This window comes from Hyla sarda, chromosome 10, assembly GCF_029499605.1.
Source record: "Hyla sarda isolate aHylSar1 chromosome 10, aHylSar1.hap1, whole genome shotgun sequence".
In the NCBI taxonomy this organism is placed as follows: Eukaryota; Metazoa; Chordata; class Amphibia; order Anura; family Hylidae; genus Hyla; species Hyla sarda.
The window spans coordinates 104,665,644-104,690,195 of NC_079198.1; the positions used below are offsets into that span (position 1 = coordinate 104,665,644).

At 43.1% G+C, this 24,552-nt stretch overlaps 1 protein-coding gene across 3 annotated transcripts in view; it reads left to right on the forward strand.

Annotated features, from left to right (window-relative positions):
• Nucleotides 1–4,882: 4,882 nt before the first annotated feature.
• The window catches only part of TMEM240 (transmembrane protein 240), a 92,267-nt gene continuing 72,597 nt past the window's right edge, over nucleotides 4,883–24,552 (forward strand). Inside the window, exons 1-2 of one of the 3 annotated variants that reach the window (XM_056544760.1) lie at nucleotides 4,883–5,017; nucleotides 9,086–9,227. In XM_056544760.1, coding sequence (XP_056400735.1) covers nucleotides 9,136–9,227 — 92 coding nt within the window. In that variant the 5' untranslated portion in view covers nucleotides 4,883–5,017; nucleotides 9,086–9,135. Of the gene's footprint in view, nucleotides 5,018–8,704; nucleotides 8,873–9,085; nucleotides 9,228–24,552 lie in introns of those variants that run through there. The other 2 variants (XM_056544758.1, XM_056544759.1) reach the window with 2 other exon arrangements.

Here is a 24,552-nt window from a genome sequence, read left to right on the forward strand (position 1 = left end):
AAAAATCTTAATCCTTCCTGTACTTATTAGCTGCTGAATACTACAGAGGAAATTCTTTTCTTTTTGGAATGCTCTCTGATGACATCACGAGCACAGTTCTCTCTGCTAACCACTGAGCCACCATGCTGCCCTTAGCATACATCTGCTATGCATGGTTGCTAAAATGGACAGATATGTCAGCAGAGAGCACTGTGTTCGTGATGTCATCAGGGTTCCAAAAAGAAAGGAATTTCCTCTGTAGCATTCAGCAGCTAATAAGTACTGGAAGGATTAAGATTTTTTAATAGAAGTAATTTACTAATATGTTTAACTTACTGCCACCAGTTGATTTAAAAGAAAAAAGGTTTTCACCGGAGTACCCCTTTAAGAAAAAAGGTTATTCTTCCTCTCTGGTAGGTGGGAGCAGCGTGCAGGACCTGGAACAGGCACTTCACATTTCCTAATGCATCTTTAGGGTACGTTCCCACACGGTGTATTTTGCTGCGTATTTGGTGCTGCGTATTTTCCTACCCATTGACTTCAACAGAGAAAATAAAATACGCAGCAGCAAATACGCCGTGTGGGAATATACCCTAAAAGGGTACTCTGCTTGAAAACTTTTTTTTTTTTAATCTGGTGCCAGAAAGTTAAACAGATTTTTAAATTACTTCTATTTAAAAATCTTAATCCTTCGAGTACTGATCAGCTGCTGAATACTACAGAGGAAGTTCTTTTCTTTTTTTTTTTTTTCTGACCACAGTGCTCTCTGCTGACACTTCTGTCCATGTCAGGAATGGTCCAGATCCTGAGCAAATACCCACAGCAAACCTCTCTGGACAGTTCCTGACATGGACAGAGGTGTCAGCAGAGAGCACTGTGGTCAGGAAGAAAGGAAATTCAACATGAACAGAACTTCCTGTGGAGCATACAGCAACTGAGAAGTACCGGAAGGATTAAGATTTTTAAATAGAAGTCATTTACAAATCTGTTTAACTTTCTGGCACCAGTTGAATAAAAAAAAAAGTTTTCCAGTGGTGTACCCTTTTAAGTAACGTGCAAGGAGCGGGAAAGAAAAGCCACCAGTGATACATGGGGGTAGAGTATGACCCTTATACTAATTGAAGAGCTGTGTGTCACAGGCCTGCCAGTCATCCTTATAGGCTGCTAGTACTAGTATGGCGCAATACAACAGCACTACCCAGAGAGAAGTGATTGTAATATCTGTATAATGGATTTACCATTTCTACTTTTATTATTTACTGACCATAACAATAGAAAGAGTCCATCCGAGCATTTTATATAAAGTTTATAATATAAAGTCGGCTAATGGATGCCAAATGTAGCCTAAGCCCATAACAGCATAAGTTATACTACCTCAATCAAGATAGGAGTGACCCTAGAGCTCGACCAAAAATACCATCTACCAGTGTCCTAAACAGACTACAAACCAAATAATTTGTGGAGAAAACAGCAGGTCCTGAACCCCCTCACCAAGTGGATTTCTCATCACTCTGGATTTTAGCTGGACAATAAGGCCCAAAGGAGAGGAAAGTTTGTGTAGAGGAAAGTTAACCAGTTGCCCATAGCAACCAATCAGATGCCTTCTTTCATTTTTAAACAGGCCTGTGAAAAATAAAAGAAGCGATCTGATTGGTTGCTTTGGTCAACTGGTGAACTTTTCTTCTACACAGGTTTTGACAAATCTCCCCCAAATGGTGTCCATTTTAGGACATCGTCAGTCGTCAGCCGTACCCCCACCTCCTCCCTCACACCAATCGCTGTCATCCTTCAGCCACAACTCCCTCATCCAAAAGTCCCTCGTCCAAAACGCCGTCATGCCTCAGACGATTCTCCCTCAGACGCAACTTCCTTCCGCATAGCAGAGCCGACATTGAATAGCATGTACATCAGAACCCGTATAGGAGAGAGCCGACACTGACTTGGCTCTGCTACACGGCAGGAAGGTTTTTCGTCTGAGGGATGACGGAGTTTTGGATGAGAGACTTTAGGATGACAAAGGAGGGAGGAGGAAGTTGCAGCTGACGCCTGACAGAGATTGGTCCGAGGGGCCAATACAAAGCCCACTAATACAGCCTGACGGAGGACGAAGGTACGGCTGACGATGTCCTAAAATGGACATCGTACCCACCATTGTCCTCTCTGCAAAAAAAATGATGCAGGTCCCCTTCTAGCTTTGTATAGATTATAGACTAGAAAAAATTATAATGATAGGAAGTGCCATAAAAGTATTAATCTTACTGGTATACAGTAAAAAACCACCAGAATTTTTCTTCTGAAAAAGGGTGTATTCCCAAAAGAACAGATAAAAAAAAGTATATTCAATTAACAAAAAGCTTTTACTCAATTGACCTATACACAGGCCGGGATAGCAAAGTTTAAAATATACAGGACTATTGTAACTGGATGCAATATACAGTCTAGTTAAAAGGGTAAATAAACCTACAAAACTTGCCCAGTTATAAATCAAGACAAGTCACAAAAAATTCATATCAATCAAGGTAATCTACTTTATTAACAATGCATGATAAATAACACGATTATTGGATCCCACCCTCCCTAATTAAAAACATGTCCACATAAGACTAATTAAAAACAGTAGATGGGGGAACATCCTGAGCAGTCACAACAATAAGGACCAGATACATATGCTACATATATATATAAATAAAATAAAAAAAAAATATATAGAAGACTATATAAGTGAGATATGTTCACAATAAAAAGGCACCACAATACAACAAAGCCCACTAATACAGACCAGCAATAGTATCGGAATGTATCAGGATGTTCCCCCACCTCACATTCCGACGCGTTTCACTGTGCTTCCTCTAGGAGCTCCTAGAGGAAGCATAGCGAAACGCGTCGGGGTGTGAGCATATATCTGGTCCTTATTGTTGTGACTGCTCAGGATGTTCCCCCATCTTCTGTTTTTAATTTGTCTTATGTGGACATGTTTTTAATTAGGGAGGGTGGGATCCAATAATCGTGTTGTTTATCATGCATTGTTAATAAAGTAGATTACCTTGATTGATATGATTTTTTTGTGCCCAAAACTGGGCAAGTTTTGTAGGTTTATCTATTATATGGCGTCTTGCCAATTTTGGGGTCGGATGTGGTTTTAGCATCCACAGTGTTGTGGTCCCATTTTTGTGTAGGTTGTGTAGTTAAAAGGGTACTCCACTGCCCCAGTGTTCGCTGGGTGCGAGTTGCGGGGGTCGTGACGTCACATCAACCCCCCCTTGCGACGTCAAACCACGCCCCCTCAATGCAAGTCTATGGGAGGGGGCGTGACGGCGCCACGCCCCCTCCTTTAGACTTGCATTGAGGGGGTTGTCGTGACATCACGAGGGGTGTGGTTGTGATGTCACAAACCCTGCAGCCCGCACCCAGAGTTCGGAACAAAATGTTCCGAACACTTGGGCAGTGGAGCACCCCTTTAAGGGGTTATTCCTAAAACTAGGCTTAACTATACTGTATATTGCATCCAGCTACAATAGTCCTGTATATTTAAAAAAAAAATTGCTATCATCTCGGCCTGTGTATAGGCCAATTAGGGAAAATCTTTTTGTTAATTTTTAATTAGATATACTTTCTTACCTGTTCTTTTGGGAATACATCAGTTTCTAAAAATTTTTGGGTGGTTTTTACTGCACGAATAATCTTTTTATAGCACTTCTTATTATAATTTTTTCATGTTGGGCCTAGGAACGTTTGTTACCCTGACAAACATATAGCCTTAATCTACATGGGGAGATTTATCAAAACCTGTCCAGGAAAAGTTGCCCAGTTGCCCATAGCAACCAATGAGATCACTTCTTTCATTTTTCACTGGCCTTGTTAAAACTGAAAGCAGCGATCTGATTGGTTGCTATGGGGAACCGGTGAACTTTTCCTCTGGAAAGGTTTTGATAAATCTCCCCCTATGTGTTTTTCGTTTGCAGATTATAGTCTAGGTCAGAAAAACAAGACTACACAGCTCAATGTTCCAGACGCTGGGTAGCGGAGTAACCCTTTAAAGTCCTACAAGTTGTGAGGTGTGGCCTTTGTGGAACTTGTTTTTCTGCCACATTCCGCAGATGTTCCTCGAGATATAGGCCCTCATTTACTATTGCAAACCCGACATGTTTTGTAAGGTTGTGCGCCAAACCCGACTAACTCTCCATTTTACTAAGAAAACCCGAAAAAGAGGCGAGGCCGTTGGGGAAAGGGGCGTGGTCACCAAAAAGGGGCGTGTTCCTGACATTTTCACAAAAACCCTACATATTTACTAAGGTTTCCACATAAAATGTGGTGGATTTCAGCTGCGGAAAACCAGACAGATCAGAACATGTGTAAAAAAAAAGCAAAATGTAGGGAAAAGTGCAAAATGTGGGGAAACCTTAGTAAATACCGTGGAAAATAAATTGTTCACACCACGTTTTGTTAAATACGGTTCCTGTATACGGCTGGGAGAAGGGGGGGCGGGGCTTAATTGCGGGAACCGTATTTAATGTATGTCTATGAGCCGACCGGAGTGAACCGCAGCCTCCGGTCGGCTTCTTTTTTGGCCGTATGCGGTTTCCTGACCGTAGGCGAAAACGCGGTCGACCACGTTTTTGCCTGCGGTCGGGAAACCGCATACGGCCAAAAACTAAACCGACCAGATGCTGCGGTTCACTCCGGTCGGCTCACATTAAATACGGTTCCCGAATACGGCTGAGTGCGGGCGCCGCGATTAAGCCCCGCCCCCCTCCTCCCAGCCGTATACGGGAACCATATTTAACAAAACGTGGTGTGAACCCAGCCTTAGTCAATCAGGCCCAATGTGTTATATTCATGTCCCTCAAACCATTGCTGAACAATTTTTTTGCAGTATAGCCGGGCATTATCCTGCTGAAAATTCGGGTATCCAACTGCTGCAAAAGAGGGTGACCAGGTCTATACAGTGTTTAGGTTTTCCAGCCGACCATTGACTATGACAGTGCCTCAGCTGGCTTATCTTCTTCCCATAGGACATTTTGGTGCCATCTTTTCCCAGGTAAGTGATGCAGGCGCCCCCGGACCAGGCCAGTCATCCCTCATCCCCCACTCATATTAGCCTTGGGTGCACATGACCCTATCACCAGGTGTCTTTCCTCAGAGCACTTGTGGTTGGTACTAGCCAATACCAGGAACACCTCATCTTCCATTTCGGAGATGCCCTGACCCACAATTTGACCCTTGTAGGAGTTTCTCCGACCCTTACATTTGCCCATATTTTTTTTACTGTTTCCAACACATCAACTTCAGGAACTGATTGATCCCCGCCATATCCCTCCCCCTGACAGTCGCCATTTATTTACTTCACTTATCAGTGGTCCTATTATTATGGCCGATCCATGTATATGAATAGATTGCAAACATGACCTCAATGTGATAAAAGTGCTCAAAGAATGGCGCCACAACTATAGTGTGCCCCACCAGAATCCCATACAATGCAGTAAGAACGTCAACAAACACTGCATAAGTAACAGTGCCCAGGTCCAAGCCAAGCATCAGAGAGACCAGTAGTTAAAGGGGTACTCCAGTGGAAAACTTTTTATTTTTATAAATCAACTGGTGCTAGAAAGTCAAACAGATTTGTAAATTACTTCTATTAAAAAATCTTAATCCTTCCAGTACTTATTAGCTGCTGAATACTACAGAGGAAATTATTTTCTTTTTGGAACACAGAGCTCTCTGCTGACATCATGACCATAGTGCTCTCTGCTGACACCTCTGTCCATTTTAGGAACTGTCCAGAGCAGCATATGTTTTCTATGGGGATTTTCTCCTACTCTGGACAGTTCTTAAAATGGACAGAGTTGTCAGCAGAGAGCACTGTGCTTTTGATTCAGCAGAGAGCTCTGTGTTCCAAAAAGAAAATTATTTCCTCTGTAGTATTGAGCAGCTAATAAGTACTGGAAGGATTAAGATGTTTTAATAGAAGTAATTTACAAATCTGATTAACTTTCTGGCACAAGTTGATTTAAAAAAAATAAAAAGTTTTCCACCAAAGTACCCCTTTAAAAGGGTTGTCCAGGAATAGAAAAATAGATCTAATTTCTTCCAAAAACAGTGCCACTCCATCCTCAGGTTGTGGGTGATGTGGCAGCTTAGTTCTATTGAAGTGAATGGAGACAGGTTGTAATACCACTCACAACCTGGTGTTGCTGTTTTAGGAAGAAGTTAGCTCTGGTTTTCTATTCCTGGACAACCCCTTTAAAAGAATACTGTAGTGAAAAAGAACTTATCCCCTATTCCTTTAAAGGGGTTGTCCAGGAATAGAAAACCAGAGCTAACTTCTTCTAAAAACAGCAACACCAGGTTGTGTGTGGTTTTAGGGGATAGGGTTTTGATCGCGGGGGTCCCACCACAGGGACTCCCCATGATCTACTGTAAGGGGCCCTGGCAGTCCACAGGAAGGGAGCGTTCCGTCCCCACATGATGCGACGGCTGACACGTCCTCTCCATGTATCTCTATTGTATACATGGGTGGGAGTGTCAGCCACCGCTTCATGCATTGACGGACACGCTTTCTTTATGCGGACTGTCGGGCCCCTTAGAGGAGATCACTGGGGTCCCAGTGGTCGGACCCCCCCTTGATCTATAACTTATCCCCTATCCTTGCTAAGTTATTTTCCACTACAGTATTTCTTTAATGCAGTGTTTCCCACCCAGTGTGCCATTGACTTTCCGGGCATGCTGGAGGTTGGAGTTTTTTCAACAGCTGCAGGCGCACTTGTTGGGAAACCCCGAATTAATACATACTATGGATCCTTCATAAGAAGTACTTGGGTCACCTAACCCCTTTTGCCCTCCCTATACCCTACCCTGACAAAAAATAAATAAAAAACCTTAACAAAAACCCAAAAAATGCCAAGGGGTGCCTGGTCCCCTTTCCAAATAGTGTATGTGTGATCCTTCTAAATGACAGTAAAGGCTGAGATCAGTCACCTTCTGCCTCCATTACCCCCTGTCAGTCTAATTCTGGAAAGTCACCTACTTCTATTGAAGGGTATTTGGCCCCAACCTCTTAATCAACGAAATTCCTTTTTTTGTGTACGCAATCCTCAAAACCACCAGTAGATGGCACCAACAAGCAAGCATCATGCGCCACACACCTTTTATCTGTGAGATGAATTCACCTTTAATGCACTGACAGGTATTCCAAGCCTTTTCTGCACAGAGTTTCACAGCACATAGTAAATATTGCAGTACCGACCCCCCCCCCCCCTTTCCCCCATTTCATTTTTTGACATATTCCCAGCTCACACCATAGAAAGCCATAATATGGTGTTAGCGTTTCCCTTACCAGGGTGCCTCCAGCTGTTGCAAAACTACAACACCCAGCATGCTCGGACAGCCGAAGGCTGTCCGGGCATGCTGGGAGTTGTAGTTTTGCAACAGCTGAGAGTGGTAGTTTTGCAACAGCTGGAGGCACACTGGTTGGAAAACACTGACTTAACATGTATGGGCATGCTGGGAGTTGTAGTTTTGCAACAGCTGAGAGTGGTAGTTTTGCAACAACTGGAGGCACACTGGTTGGAAAACACTGACTTAACAGGTATGGGCATGCTGGGAGTTGTAGTTTTGCAACAGCTGGAGGCACACTGGTTGGAAAACACTGACTTAACATGTATGGGCATGCTGGGAGTTGCAGTTTTGCAACAGCTGGAGGCACACTGGTTGGAAAGCACTGACTTAACATGTATGGGCATGCTGGGAGTTGTAGTTTTACCCCCACTGCATCAGAAACCCTGCATCCCTTCCTATGCTGAATCCTATGGCATTTTGCAGCTAATATGTATCCATGTGTTTATCCCAATGTTGCAATTGCACCCCCCCTCCCCTTCCCTTACCACTTGCACCAACCTGGCTCCCATTCTAATCCCTGTCCAGATATATCCCACCAGGAGGAGATGGGGGGGTAGGTGAGTGGGTAGGTGGGTGCTACCTTGCCAGGGCTGTCTAGCTGCCTGCTATTCACTTAAAACAATGGCTGGATGGCATTAGCATATTTTAGTAGGTGGAAGCCCAGTGGCTGCTCCTGCATGGTGCAGAATACCAATTGTGGCTGCAATGTCACTAAGAGGGAACAGGGCGTGCAGGCTGCTGCTACACATCACGTTTACCTCTCTAGAGGGGGGACACAGCATTGCCCCCCCTACTTCCGCTGGGCTCCCTCCATCTGTCTATATACACCCTATAGATGCCTTTTGGGGGGAGAGCTGCATTTAGGAAGTGATCAGCCTCCAGGAAGCCAAGGGAGACCGATGCCCCCTCTGCTCTCCAGCCTCTTCTATACAGAACAACATCCAGGATCCTTGAATTATTGATTGGCCTTTTTCCTTTCTTCCCCCTCTGGATCAATTGATGCAGAAGAGGGGTGTCTGGCATCCAGGCAATGTGACAGCCCTAAAAAAAAACTCCCAGGCGGTGGAGGAGGATGATGATGGGGGGGAGAAGAAGCTTGTCACATTGTTTTATAATGGGGGGGGAGTCAAAGAAGGGCGATCAAGACTGAGACGACCCCCACACTTCTCTAAGAAAGGGAAGGAGGGGGGATCGTGAAGAATCCTTGGGGGGTGGGGGGTAAGTACAGTAGTTTACCCAACATGACTATATACATCTATATGTAACTGGATCCTCTTCTTCAACACCAAGGATTGCAGCTATTTTTTTTTTTTTTTTTTTTTTGGGGTGGGGGAGGAGGGGAGATGACCAATTCTGACCTTTGCGGAGAAGAGGGAGGAAATAGAAGAAGAGAACCGGCTTTTTTAGGGGAAATAGACACAACCTTGTCAATATCCTATATATGCACATGAGCGCAAACACCATGATATTTATGGTGCTGGGGGCGTCCATTGTTATGGTAAGAGGAACTCTTGTCACTTGATGTTATTTGTAGCAATGTCATATTGACTCTATGTGCACCAGTGTATGTGTGTGCATTGTGTGTGTGCGTGCGTGTGCATTGTGTGTCTGTGCATTGTGTAGTGTCCTTTAGTGGCAGCATTGTCAAGACTCTGCTCCAGTCTTTATTTTTTTAGCCAGCAAACTAGAGTCAATGTTTTATTCCATCTAGAGTTGACCAGATGCCTTGGTTATGGGCTCTTACAGGCAATAGCTTGCTTGATGGACATGAACGCTCTTTTGGACCGATTTCACAATTATATCTTACCGCATTTAAGAGGGGAAGACCGGGTTTGTCACTGCAACTGTGGAAGGTGAGTGCCTCTGCATTTTATCTCTCTCTCTATTGCTGCTTGTTTGTTATATAGTCCACGTAGGAATGAATGGGTGATGCAGCCTGCTTCCAGCACCATGCCCACCTCACACTCGTGCTGGGTTCAGCTCTAGGGGCACCTGACACTTGTGGTAAGTTGGGCAACATGGCACCATGGACAGATGGCACTCAGCTTGGTTTTTGGCACCATTGGACACATTACACAAGTGTTTTCCCATCCAGGATGCCTCCAGCTGTTGCAAAACTACAACTCCCAGTATGCCCAGACAGCGTTTGCAACAGCTGGGGGCACCCTGGTTGGGAAACACTGCATTACACTTATGTAAAGACGATCTCACTCCTGTAGGGTTTCAGCACCATAGACAGATCACACTGATGTTTGCACTTAGGTTGATTTTTAGCACAAGCTACACCTCTCACTCATTAAAATGTCTTATGGACAGATCACACTTGTCTTAGGACCTGTTTCAGAACTACAACTCCCAGCATGCCCAGACAGCCTTTGGCTGTCTGGGCATTCTGGGAGTTGTAGTTTTGCAACAGCTGGAGGCACCCTGTTTGGGGAAACACTGCATTACATTACACATTAGGGTTAAGCAGCACCATAGACAGATCACACTGATGTTTGCACTTAGGTTGATTTTTAGCACAAGCTACACCTCTCACTCATTAAATGTCTTATGGACAGATCACACTTGTTTTAGGACCTGTTGCAAAACTACAACTCCCAGCATGCTCAGACTGCCTTTGCAACAGCTGGAGGCACCTTGGTTGGTAAACACTGCATTACACTTATGTAAAGACGATCTCACTCCTGTAGGGTTTCAGCACCATAGACAGATCACACTGATGTTTGCACTTAGGTTGATTTTTAGCACAAGCTACACCTCTCACTCATTAAAATGTCTTATGGACAGATTGCACTTGTCTTAGGACCTGTTACAGAACTACAACTCCCAGCATGCCCAGACAGCCTTTGGCTGTCTGGGCATTCTGGGAGTTGTAGTTTTGCAACAGCTGGAGGCACCCTGGTTGGGAAACACTGCATTACATTACACATTAGGGTTCAGCAGCACCATAGACAGATCACACTGATGTTTGCACTTAGGTTGATTTTTAGCACAAGCTACACCTCTCACTCATTAAAATGTCTTATGGACAGATCACACTTGTTTTAGGACCTGTTGCAAAACTACAACTCCCAGCATGCCCAGACTGCCTTTGCAACAGCTGGAGGCACCTTGGTTGGGAAACACTGCATTACACTTATGTAAAGACGATCTCACTCCTATAGGGTTTCAGCACCATAGACAGATCACACTGATGTTTGCACTTAGGTTGATTTTAGCACAAGCTACACCTCTCACTCATTAAATGTCTTATGGGCAGATCACACTTGTCTTAGGACCTGTTGCAAAACTACAACTCCCAGCATGGTGTTGTAGTTGTTTTGCAACAGCTAGAGGCACCCTGGTTTGGAAACACTGCATTACATTACACATTAGGGTTCAGCAGCACCATAGACAGATCACACTGATGTTTGCACTTAGGTTGATTTTTAGCACAAGCTACACCTCTCACTCATTAAATGTCTTATGGACAGATCACACTTGTCTTAGGACCTACATTAAGGCATTGTTTCCCAACCAGGGTGCCTCCAGCTGTTGCAAAACTACAACTCCCAGCATGTCCAGACAGCCTTCGGCATTAAGAAAACATCACACTTGTGTTGATTTTTAGCACCATAGACAACTTATAGACAAGATCTAGTAGTATGGGGGATCCCACTTGGTTAAGATTCAGCACCATAGACGGATGACACTTTTGTTACACTTATGTAAGGTTTAGCAGGGAACCAACTTGTGTAAGGTTCAGCACCATTGACAGATCACATTAATATTCATTTTAGCACTTGTTTAAGGTCTTGTGACCAGGTCACACTCGTCTGAGGACTTGCATTAAGGCATTGTTTCCCAACCAGGGTGCCTCCAGCTGTTGCAAAACTTCAACTCCCAGCATGCCCAGACAGCCTTCGGCTGTCTGGGCATGCTGGAAGTTGTAGTTTTGACACAGCTGGAGGCACCCTGGTTGGAAAACACCGCATTAAGGAGACAGCACCATTGACGATTTATAAATATGTAGGATTTAGTAGTATGGAGAGATCCCACTTGAGTAGGGTTCAGGACCATGGACAGATCTGTCTGGGCATGTCTGTCCGGGCATGCTGGGAGTTGTAGTTTTGCAACAGCTGGAGACACCCTGGTTGGGAAACACTGCATTACACTTATGTAAAGACAATCACGCTGGTGTAGGGTTCAGCACCATAGACAGATCACACTGATGTTTGCACTTATGCTGATTTTTAGCACAAGCTACACCTCTCACTCATTAAATGTTTTATGGACAGATCACACTTGTCTTAGGACCTGCATTAATAAAAGATCTCACTTGTGTTGATTGTGAGCGCCATAGACAACTTATACTTGTGTAAGATCTAGTAGTATGGGGGATCCCACTTGTGTAAGATTCAGCACCATAGACAGATCACACTCAGCTTGCTTTTAGCACCATGGACACATTACACCAGTGCTTCCCAACCGTTGCAATACCACAACTCCCAGCATGCCCAGACAGCCTAAGGACTTGCATTAAGGAGAGATCACACTTGTGTTGGACAGCTTATACTTGTGTAATGTGAAGCATTATGGGGAGATCCCATTTGTGGAAGGTTCAGCACCATAGTAAGATCACATTTATGTTGATTTTAGCACTTGTGACTTCTATTAAAAAATCTTAATCCTTCCAGTACTTATTAGCTGCTGAATACTACATAGGAAATTCTTTTCTTTTTGGAACACAGAGGTCTCTGCTGACATCATGACCCCACAGTGCTCTCTGCTGACATCACGAGCACAGTGCTCTCTGCTGACACCTCTGTCCATTTTAGGAACTGTCCGGAGCAGCATATGTTTTTCTATGGGGATTTTTTTCCTACTCTGGACAGTTCTTAAAATGGACAGAGGTGTCAGCAGAGAGCACTGTGGTCATGATGTCAGCAGAGAGCTCTGTGTTCCAAAAAGAAAATAATTTTCTCTGTAGTATTCAGCAGCTAATAAGTACTGTAAGGATTAAGATTTTTTAATAGAAGTAATTTACAAATCTGTTTAACTTTCTGGCACCAGTTGATTAAAAAAACAACAAAAAACATTTCCATTGGAGTACCACTTTAAGGAGAAATCACACTTGTGTTGATTATTAGCACCATAGACAACTTATAGACAAGATCTAGTAGTATGGGGGATCCCACTTGGTTAAGATTCAGCACCATAGACGGATCACACATTTGTTATAATTTTGTAAGGTTCAGCACCATAGACAGATGACATTAAATGTTAACGCCTTTCACTTGTTTAAAGGGGTACTCCGGTGGAAAACTTTTTTTTTTATATGAACTGGTGCCAGAAAGTTACACAGATTTGTAAATTACTTATATTAAAAAATCTTTATCCTTCCAGTACTTATTAGCAGCTGTATGCTACTGAGGAAATTGTTTGATTTTTGAATTCCTTTTTTAAATGTCTTGTCCACAGTGCTCTCTGCTGACACCTCTATCCGTGTCAGGAACTGTCCAGAGCAGCATAGGCTTGCTATGGGGATTTTCTCCTGCTCTGGACAGTTCCTGATATGAACATCAGGTGTCAGCAGAGAGCACTGTAGACAAGACAAAAACTAAATTCAAAAATCAAAGAATTTCCTCTGTAGCATACAGCTGCTATTAAGTACTGGAAGGATAAAGAATATATATATTTTTTTTAACAGAAGTCATTTACAAATCTGTTTATACCCCTGTAAGGTCTTATGGCCAGATCACAGGCTTAAAGGGGTAGTCCAGTGGTGAAAAACGTATCCCCTATCCTAAGGATAGGGAATAGGTTTGAGATCGCGGGAGGTCCGACCGCTGGTGCCCCCTGCGATCTCTCTGTACGGGGGCCAGGCTCTCCGGCCAGATAGCGGGTGTCGACCTCTGCACGACGCGGCGGCCGACACGCCCCCTCAATACATCTCTATGGCAGAGCCGGAGATTGCCGAAGGCAGCGTTTTGGCTCTGCCATAGAGTTGTATTGAGGGGGCGTGTCGGCCGCCGTTTCGTGTGGAGGTCGACACGCCCCCTTCCCGCAGGCTTTTGGGGCTCCGTACAGGAGATCGCAGGGGGCCCCAGCGGTTGGACCCCCCCGCCATCTCAAACTAATCCCCTATCCTTAGGATAGGGGATAAGTTGTTCACCACTGGGTTCACCACTCCTTTAAGCACCATGGACAGATCACAATTGTGCTGGGCTCAACTTTATAGGCACCTCACACTTTTGTTAAAGTAAGTAGTATGGCACGTTCCATCTGACCTGATTCAGCACTATGGACAGATCACACTGATTGACATTTACACTTGTTTAAAGGGGTATTCCAGGAAAAACTTTTTTTTTTTTTGATCAACTGGCTCCAGAAAGTTAAACAGATTTGTTAATGACTTCTATTAAAAAAATCTTAATCCTTCCAATAATTATCAGCTACTGAAGATAAGTTGTTCTTATCTGTCTGGAAACAGTGCTCTCTGCTGACATCTCTGCTTGTCTCAGGAACTGCACCGAGCAGAATAGGTTTGCTATGGGGATTTGCTTCTACTCTGGACAGCTCCCGAGACACGTGTCATCAGAGACCACTTAGAAAAGAACAACTCAACTTCAGCGGCTCATAAGTACTGAAAGGATTAAGATTTGTTAATAGAAGTAATTTACAAATCTGTTTAAATTTCTGGAGCCAGTTGATATATATATAAAAAAAGTTTTTTTTCCTGGATAACCCCTTTAAGGTATAGCAGTAAGGGAACATCACACTTGTAAGGTTCAGTGTCATGGACACATCACACATGTGTAAGGTTCAGCCTCATGGACACATCACACATGTATAAGGTTCAGCCTCATGGACACATCACACATGTATAAGGTTCGGCATCATGGACACATCACACATGTATAAGGTTCAGCCTCATGGACACATCACACATGTATAAGGTTCAGCCTCATGGACACATCACACATGTATAAAGTTCAGCCTCATGGACACATCACACATGTATAAGGTTCGGCCTCATGGACACATCACACATGTATAAGGTTCAGCTTCATGGACACATCACATATGTATAAGGTTCAGCTTCATGGACACATCACACATGTATAAGGTTCAGCTTCATGGACACATCACATATGTATAAGGTTCAGCTTCATGGACACATCACACATGTATAACGTTCAGCCTCATGGACACATCACACATGTATAAGGTTCAGCCTCATGGACACATCACACATGTATAAGGTTCAGCCTCATGGACACATCACACATGTATAAGGTTCAGCCTCATGGACACATCACACATGTATAACGTTCAGCCTCATGGACACATCACACATGTGTAAGGTTCAGCCTCATGGACACATCACACATGTATAACGTTCAGCCTCATGGACACATCACACATGTATAAGGTTCAGCCTCATGGACACATCACACATGTATAAGGTTCAGCCTCATGGACACATCACACATGTATAAGGTTCAGCATCATGGACACATCACACGTGTATAAGGTTCAGCCTCATAGACACATCACACATGTATAAGGTTCAGCTTTATAGACACATCACACATGTATAAGGTTCAGCTTCATATACACATCACACATGTATAAGGTTCGGCCTCATGGACACATCACACATGTATAACGTTCAGCCTCATGGACACATCACACATGTATAAGGTTCAGCCTCATGGACACATCACACATGTATAAGGTTCAGCCTCATGGACACATCACACATATATAAGGTTCAGCCTCATGGATACATCACACATGTATAATGTTCAGCCTCATGGACACATCACACATATATAAGGTTCAGCCTCATGGACACATCACACATGTATAATGTTCAGCCTCATGGACACATCACAAATATATAAGGTTCAGCCTCATGGACACATCACAAATGTATAAGGTTCAGCTTCATAGACACATCACACATGTATAACGTTCAGCCTCATGGACACATCACACATGTATAAGGTTCAGCCTCATGGACACATCACAAATGTATAAGGTTCAGCTTCATAGACACATCACACATGTATAACGTTCAGCCTCATGGACACATCACACATGTATAAGGTTCAGCCTCATGGACACATCACACATGTATAAGGTTCAGCCTCATGGACACATCATACATGTATAAGGTTCAGCCTCATGGACACATCACACATGTATAAGGTTCAGCCTCATGGACACATCACACATGTATAAGGTTCAGCCTCATGGACACATCACACATGTATAATGTTCAGCCTCATGGAGACATCACACATGTATAAGGTTCAGCCTCATGGACACATCACACATGTATAAGGTTCAGCTTCATGGACACATCACACATGTATAAGGTTCAGCCTCATGGACACATCACACATGTATACGGTTCAGCCTCATGGACACATCACACATGTATAACGTTCAGCCTCATGGACACATCACACATATATAGGTTCAGCCTCATGGACACATCACACATGTATAAGGTTCAGCCTCATGGACACATCACACATGTATAAGGTTCAGCCTCATGGACACATCACACGTGTATAAGGTTCAGCCTCATGGACACATCACACATGTATAAGGTTCAGCATCATGGACACATCACACGTGTATAAGGTTCAGCCTCATAGACACATCACACATGTATAAGGTTCAGCTTTATAGACACATCACACATGTATAAGGTTCAGCTTCATATACACATCACACATGTATAAGGTTCGGCCTCATGGACACATCACACATGTATAACGTTCAGCCTCATGGACACATCACACATGTATAAGGTTCAGCCTCATGGACACATCACACATGTATAAGGTTCAGCCTCATGGACACATCACACATATATAAGGTTCAGCCTCATGGATACATCACACATGTATAATGTTCAGCCTCATGGACACATCACACATATATAAGGTTCAGCCTCATGGACACAGCACACATGTATAATGTTCAGCCTCATGGACACATCACAAATATATAAGGTTCAGCCTCATGGACACATCACACATGTATAAGGTTCAGCCTCATGGACACATCACAAATGTATAAGGTTCAGCTTCATAGACACATCACACATGTATAACGTTCAGCCTCATGGACACATCACACATGTATAAGGTTCAGCCTCATGGACACATCACACATGTATAAGGTTCAGCCTCATGGACACATCATACATGTATAAGGTTCAGCCTCATGGACACATCACACATGTATAAGGTTCAGCCTCATGGACACATCACACATGTATAAGGTTCAGCCTCATGGACACATGACACATGTATAAGGTTCAGCATCATGGACACATCACACGTGTATAAGGTTCAGCCTCATAGACACATCACACATGTATAACGTTCAGCCTCATGGACACATCACACATGTATAATGTTCAGCCTCATGGAGACATCACACATGTATAAGGTTCAGCCTCATGGACACATCACACATGTATAAGGTTCAGCTTCATGGACACATCACACATGTATAAGGTTCAGCCTCATGGACACATCACACATGTATAACGTTCAGCCTCATGGACACATCACACATGTATAACGTTCAGCCTCATGGACACATCACACATGTATACGGTTCAGCCTCATGGACACATCACACATGTATAACGTTCAGCCTCATGGACACATCACACATATATAGGTTCAGCCTCATGGACACATCACACATGTATAAGGTTCAGCCTCATGGACACATCACACATGTATAAGGTTCAGCCTCATAGACACATCACACATGTATAAGGTTCCGCTTCATGGACACATCACACATGTATAACGTTCAGCCTCATGGACACATCACACATGTATAAGGTTCAGCCTCATGGACACATCACACATGTATAACGTTCAGCCTCATGGACACATCACACATGTGTAAGGTTCAGCCTCATGGACACATCACACATGTATAACGTTCAGCCTCATGGACACATCACACATGTATAAGGTTCAGCCTCATGGACACATCACACATGTATAAGGTTCAGCCTCATGGACACATCACACATGTATAAGGTTCAGCATCATGGACACATCACACGTGTATAAGGTTCAGCCTCATAGACACATCACACATGTATAAGGTTCAGCTTTATAGACACATCACACATGTATAAGGTTCAGCTTCATATACACATCACACATGTATAAGGTTCGGCCTCATGGACACATCACACATGTATAACGTTCAGCCTCATGGACACATCACACATGTATAAGGTTCAGCCTCATGGACACATCACACATGTATAAGGTTCAGCCTCATGGACACATCACACATATATAAGGTTCAGCCTCATGGATACATCACACATGTATAATGTTCAGCCTCATGGACACATCACACATATATAAGGTTCAGCCTCATGGACACATCACACATGTATAATGTTCAGCCTCATGGACACATCACAAATATATAAGGTTCAGCCTCATGGACACATCACACATGTATAAGGTTCGGCCTCATGGACACATCACACATGTATAACGTTCAGCCTCATGGACACATCACACATGTATAAGGTTCAGCCTCATGGACACATCACAAATGTATAAGGTTCAGCTTCATAGACACATCACACATGTATAACGTTCAGCCTCATGGACACATCACACATGTGTAAGGTTCAGCCTCATGGACACATCACACATGTATAAGGTTCAGCCTCATGGACACATCATACATGTATAAGGTTCAGCCTCATGGACACATCACACATGTATAAGGTTCAGCCTCATGGACACATCACACATGTATAAGGTTCAGCCTCATGGACACATCACACATGTATAATGTTCAGCCTCATGGAGACATCACACATGTATAAGGTTCAGCCTCATGGACACATCACACATGTATAAGGTTCAGCTTCATGGACACATCACACATGTATAAGGTTCAGCCTCATGGACACATCACACATGTATACGGTTCAGCCTCATGGACACATCACACATGTATAACGTTCAGCCTCATGGACACATCACACATATATAGGTTCAGCCTCATGGACACATCACACATGTATAAGGTTCAGCCTCATGGACACATCACACATGTATAAGGTTCAGCCTCATGGACACATCACACATGTATAAGGTTCAGCCTCATGGACACATCACACATGTATAAGGTTCAGCATCATGGACACATCACAGGTGTATAAGGTTCAGCCTCATAGACACATCACACATGTATAAGGTTCAGCTTTATAGACACATCACACATGTATAAGGTTCAGCTTCATATACACATCACACATGTATAAGGTTCGGCCTCATGGACACATCACACATGTATAACGTTCAGCCTCATGGACACATCACACATGTATAAGGTTCAGCCTCATGGACACATCACACATGTATAAGGTTCAGCCTCATGGACACATCACACATATATAAGGTTCAGCCTCATGGATACATCACACATGTATAATGTTCAGCCTCATGGACACATCACACATATATAAGGTTCAGCCTCATGGACACAGCACACATGTATAATGTTCAGCCTCATGGACACATCACAAATATATAAGGTTCAGCCTCATGGACACATCACACATGTATAAGGTTCAGCCTCATGGACACATCACAAATGTATAAGGTTCAGCTTCATAGACACATCACACATGTATAACGTTCAGCCTCATGGACACATCACACATGTATAAGGTTCAGCCTCATGGACACATCACACATGTATAAGGTTCAGCCTCATGGACACATCATACATGTATAAGGTTCAGCCTCATGGACACATCACACATGTATAAGGTTCAGCCTCATGGACACATCACACATGTATAAGGTTCAGCCTCATGGACACATGACACATGTATAAGGTTCAGCATCATGGACACATCACACGTGTATAAGGTTCAGCCTCATAGACACATCACACATGTATAACGTTCAGCCTCATGGACACATCACACATGTATAAGGTTCAGCCTCATGGACACATCACACATGTATAAGGTTCAGCCTCATGGACACATCATACATGTATAAGGTTCAGCCTCATGGACACATCACACATGTATAAGGTTCAGCCTCATGGACACATCACACATGTATAAGGTTCAGCTTCATGGACACATCACACATGTATAAGGTTCAGCCTCATGGACACATCACACATGTATAACGTTCAGCCTCATGGACACATCACACATGTATAACGTTCAGCCTCATGGACACATCACACATATATAGGTTCAGCCTCATGGACACATCACACATGTATAAGGTTCAGCCTCATGGACACATCACACATGTATAATGTTCAGCCTCATGGAGACATCACACATGTATAAGGTTCAGCCTCATGGACACATCACACATGTATAAGGTTCAGCTTCATGGACACATCACACATGTATAAGGTTCAGCCTCATGGACACATCACACATGTATAAGGTTCCGCTTCATGGACACATCACACATGTATAAGGTTCACACATCACACTGATGGATATTTTCCACTTGTTTAAGATCTAGCAGTAAAGAGACATCACACATATATAAGGTTCTTCTCCATCATCACCTCACACGTGATTTAGTTCTGCTCTATGGACACCTTAGGGTCTATTCACACAGTGGAATTTCTGCCTCATATTAAAGCCCATAAACTTCTATGGAATTCCACAAGTGGAAATTCTGAAGTGTGAATGGGAGTGCGGAATCCCATGGAAGTCTATGGGCTTTAATTTGAGGCGGAATTCGGCAGTGTGAATAGATCCCTACACTTGTGAGGTTCAGCGCCCTAGACAGATCACACTTGTGGTGACTTCACACTTTGATTGATTGATTTCAGCCCCATGGACAGATCCCATGTGTGCAGTCCAATCTACCATAGAGTGCTCACACTTTTTAGGACAGGTGTCCTGGGTCCTGTTGTGCTGTATATATTTTGAAGCAACCTCTCCACCCTCTTCCTCACGTCCTGTTTGCATGATCCCGACGCACTTCATTCCATGTATTCTTCATCCCTTTAACACCGAGACCATAAACCCAGGGGCCTGTAGCAACGCACTAACGGGGAACACTCAAGCATCATTGTGTTCATGTTTCTGCTAAAGGGTTTGTCCTGCACGGAATCCATTGAAGCTCACAATGCGACACTAGTGCATTAACTCGATTGTGAAGAAAGGGGAATCCCAAGCTTGGTGGGGGACATGTTTGTGTCCGAATGCTGATGCATACTGCAGATGGCCCTTTACCTTGGACTCGTGATGGCTTTTGGTTTGGGGCATGACAGTCTTGGCTATGCTAACACTCAAGCGGGACAACCTTGTTCTCCAAGTTCTGCTGTACGGTTGTAGTTGACTCTTTTTTTTGGCAGGGGACTATGCATTTCATTGCAACTTTCAGGGAAGACAAGTGTAATGCTTTGCAGTCATGTGACCTTATCTCTTTCCTGTTACTTAGTTCCAATGGGGATTGTGTTTTAGTCTGTTGTATGCATTTGTTGGAAATCAATATTTTCCAACCTTTCACCCTGCAGCTGTTGCATAACTATAACTCCCATCATTTGTAGTTTTGCAAGAAATTTGTCTGCTAACTGTCATAGGCATGCATGTCTTAAAGAAGTGTTTCCCAACCAGCGTGCCTCCAGCTGTTGCAAAACTACCACTTTCAGCATATATATAGTTTGTACACCAGTGTATATATTAAATCACTGTTTCCCAACCATTGTGCCTCCAGCTGTTGCAAAACTACCACTCCCAGCATATATGTGTGTGTATATATATATATGTGTGTGTGTATATATATATATATATATATATATATATTTATATATATATATATATACACACACACATACATACACATATAGATAGATACACATATATGCTGGGAGTGGTAGTTTGGTAACAGCTGGAGGCACACTGGTTGGAAAACACTGATTTAACATTCACACTGGTGTACAAACTATATATGCTGGGAGTTGTAGTTTGTACACCAATGTACATGTTAAAACAGTGTTTTCCAACCAGTGTGCCTCCAGCTGTTTCAAAACTATCACTCCTAGCATATATCTGTGTATATATATATGTTTATATATTTAGTTTGTACACCAATGTACATATTAAATCAGTGTTTTTCAACCAGTGTGCCTCCAGCTGTTGCAAAACTACAACTTCCAGCATATATATTTAGTTTGTACACCAATTTACATGTCAAGTCAGTGCTTTCCAACCAGTGTCCCTCCAGCTGTTGCAAAACTACCACTCCCAGCATATTTAGTTTGTACATATTCAGATTGTACGTTAAAACAGTGTCTTCACCAACCAGTGTGCCTCCAGCTGTTACAAAACTACCAATCCTAGCATATATATATATATATATATATATATATGTTTAATTTGTACACAAATGTACATATTAAATCAGTGTTTTTCAATCAGTGTGCCTCCAGCTGTTGCAAAACTAAAACTCCCAGCATATTTTTAGTTTATACCCAAATGTACATGTTAAGTCAGTGTTTCTTAACCAGAGTGCCTCCAGCTGTTGCAAAACTACCACTCCCAGCATGCGCGGACAGCCTTCGGCTGTCCGCGCTTGCTGGGAGTGGTAGTTTTGCAACAGCTGGAGGCACACTGGTGAAGAAACACTGTCTTAAATACTTGTGGTAATCTAATTTTTTTTTTATCCTAAGATTATTAATAAATCCAATGGCCTGATCAGCAGTGGAATTTATGGGGGAATTTTATGGAGGGGACATTTGCTTAATAGGAGTCAGAGGGCAGACTCCCAAGTGTGGGTTATGTGCACGGACCCATCAATAATATCGACAGAGGCAATGCATTGTAGAGCTGTCACGTAGTAAAAAGGCAGCAATTCAACAAAAAAAAACTAAAAAAACCAAAAAACTAAAAAAATCCAGAGTCTATGTATAAAGCAAAAGAGGACGTCAGGATTTATTTGGAGCTGTGCTGTAAATACATCAAGTGCTCATTGGACGACGTATTTCACTCCGGACTGACTAAGCAAGGCCAGAAGCACTTACCTTAGATTAGCGCTAGATGTGATTCTCCATAGATAAATACAATATGGAATGTTTCGGCCCATGTGCAGGGGATAAATTGCTTATGCTATTTTTTATGATTTTTTTTCTAATTGTTTTATTTGTAAAATTTACATTTTATTTCTAGTAAATTTAGGCCAAAAAAATGGCAGATGCCAAAATGTATGCAAAAAAAAAATGCCTAAATAAATAAATGAATAAATATAAAATAAAAAGGCCTAAACTATGGTCAGCCGCTGATACCACAGCATCTACTAAATAAAACACCTGACAGCTATGGTAAATAAAAAAAATATAAAAAAAGCTGCTCCCCTGGCATTATACCATAATAAATTGATATACAGTGATCCCTCAAGTTACAATATTAATTGGTTCCAGGGCGACCATTGTATGTTGAAACCATTGTATGTTGAATCCATAACTCTATGGAAACCTGGTAATTGGTTCTGAAGCCCCAAAATGTCATCCAAAAATAGGAAAAATGAGGATTAAAGAAAAATAAGTAGATAACTAATATAGATAAAGCAAATCCTTATATATAAAAGTAATAAAGATCTGCTGGAGCTGTAATCACTGTCTATGTAGAGGACAGGAGCTTCTTCAGGGTCCTGTACAGAACACAGTGTCCTAAAAAAGTAAAATGGAGCCGCCCTCACCTGGTGTCCAATGGAGCAGCTAACCCTGGTACAGGTAAAGAGTACTATAAAACATGTAATACCTCCCTGTACTGTAGGGGGCGCTACCAGACACCAGTCAGTGCATACGCTTCAGTAATACAGATGTTTTACCAGTGAAATGCCCATTCTGATTGGTCAGTTTTTCCAGCCATTGACATTTGCAGATCTGGACTGTCCGTAGCATTGTATGTTGAGTCTGGTTTCAAGTTACAGTGGTCCAGAAAAGACCATTGTATGTTGAAACTATTATATGTTGAGGCCATTGTAAGTTGAGGGATCACTGTAGTCATAATTAATATTTTTTTTAATTGTTTTGTCTTCTTTGTACAATCCCAAATTGATAAAGTGTCCACTATCTCAAGGTATCCCACTGCTAGGACCCCCATCCATCATTTGTAATTTGGAAGAATGTGACGTGAAGTGTACAAATTCGCTGCAGCGCCACCACAGTTGAAATAATGCATTACACAGTAATTTTTGTTGCTATCAATCAGCTGGACCAGGCAATGCCCGGATATTCTGGGTCCTCCGGAAAGCGTCACTCTTTGTAAAATCTGCACGCTCCTTATGTTGCTCCCTATTAACTTCAATGGGTCTGCAACAAATCTGCTACAGAAACTCCACAGCGCAAATCTGCAAGCAGAATTTCCGATGCAGGAAACCTGCAGCGGAATAGGTTCATGTGAACATACCATTAGTGTGTTAAAGATCTTTTGTAATATGGTTGTTTAAAAAAAATTGGATATTTAAAAAAGAAAATGGCTCCTGAAAATCGCACCACCACTAACCAGCCCTGCAGCAGCATCAGCTTGTCCACAAGTCATGGACAAGAGATGACTCATGGACAAGGCTGCATGAGCAGACGCACCAATCACCTCCCATCACCACAAGGGAGGGACACACCCCTTTATCCCACACACCAATCAATTTCTACCACCACATGGGAGGGACACACCCCCTTCTACCACACACCAATCACCTCCCATCACCACAAGGGAGGGACACACCCCCTTATCCCACACACCAATCAATTTCTACCACCACATGGGAGGGACACACCCTCTTCTACAACACACCAATCACTTCCCACCACAAGGGAGGGACACGCCCCCTTATCCCACACACCAATCGATTTCCACCACCACATGGGAGGGACACGCCCCCTTCTACCACACACCAATCACCTCCCACCACAAGGGAGGGACTTGCCCCCTTTTCCCACACACCAATCACCTCCCACCACCACAAGGGAGGGACATGCTCCCTTATCCCACACACCAATCACCTTCCACCATCACAAGGGAGGGACACGCCCCCTTATACCACACACCAATCACCTCCCACCACAAGGGAGGGACACGCCCCCTTATCCCACACACCAATCGATTTCTACCACCACATGGGAGGGACA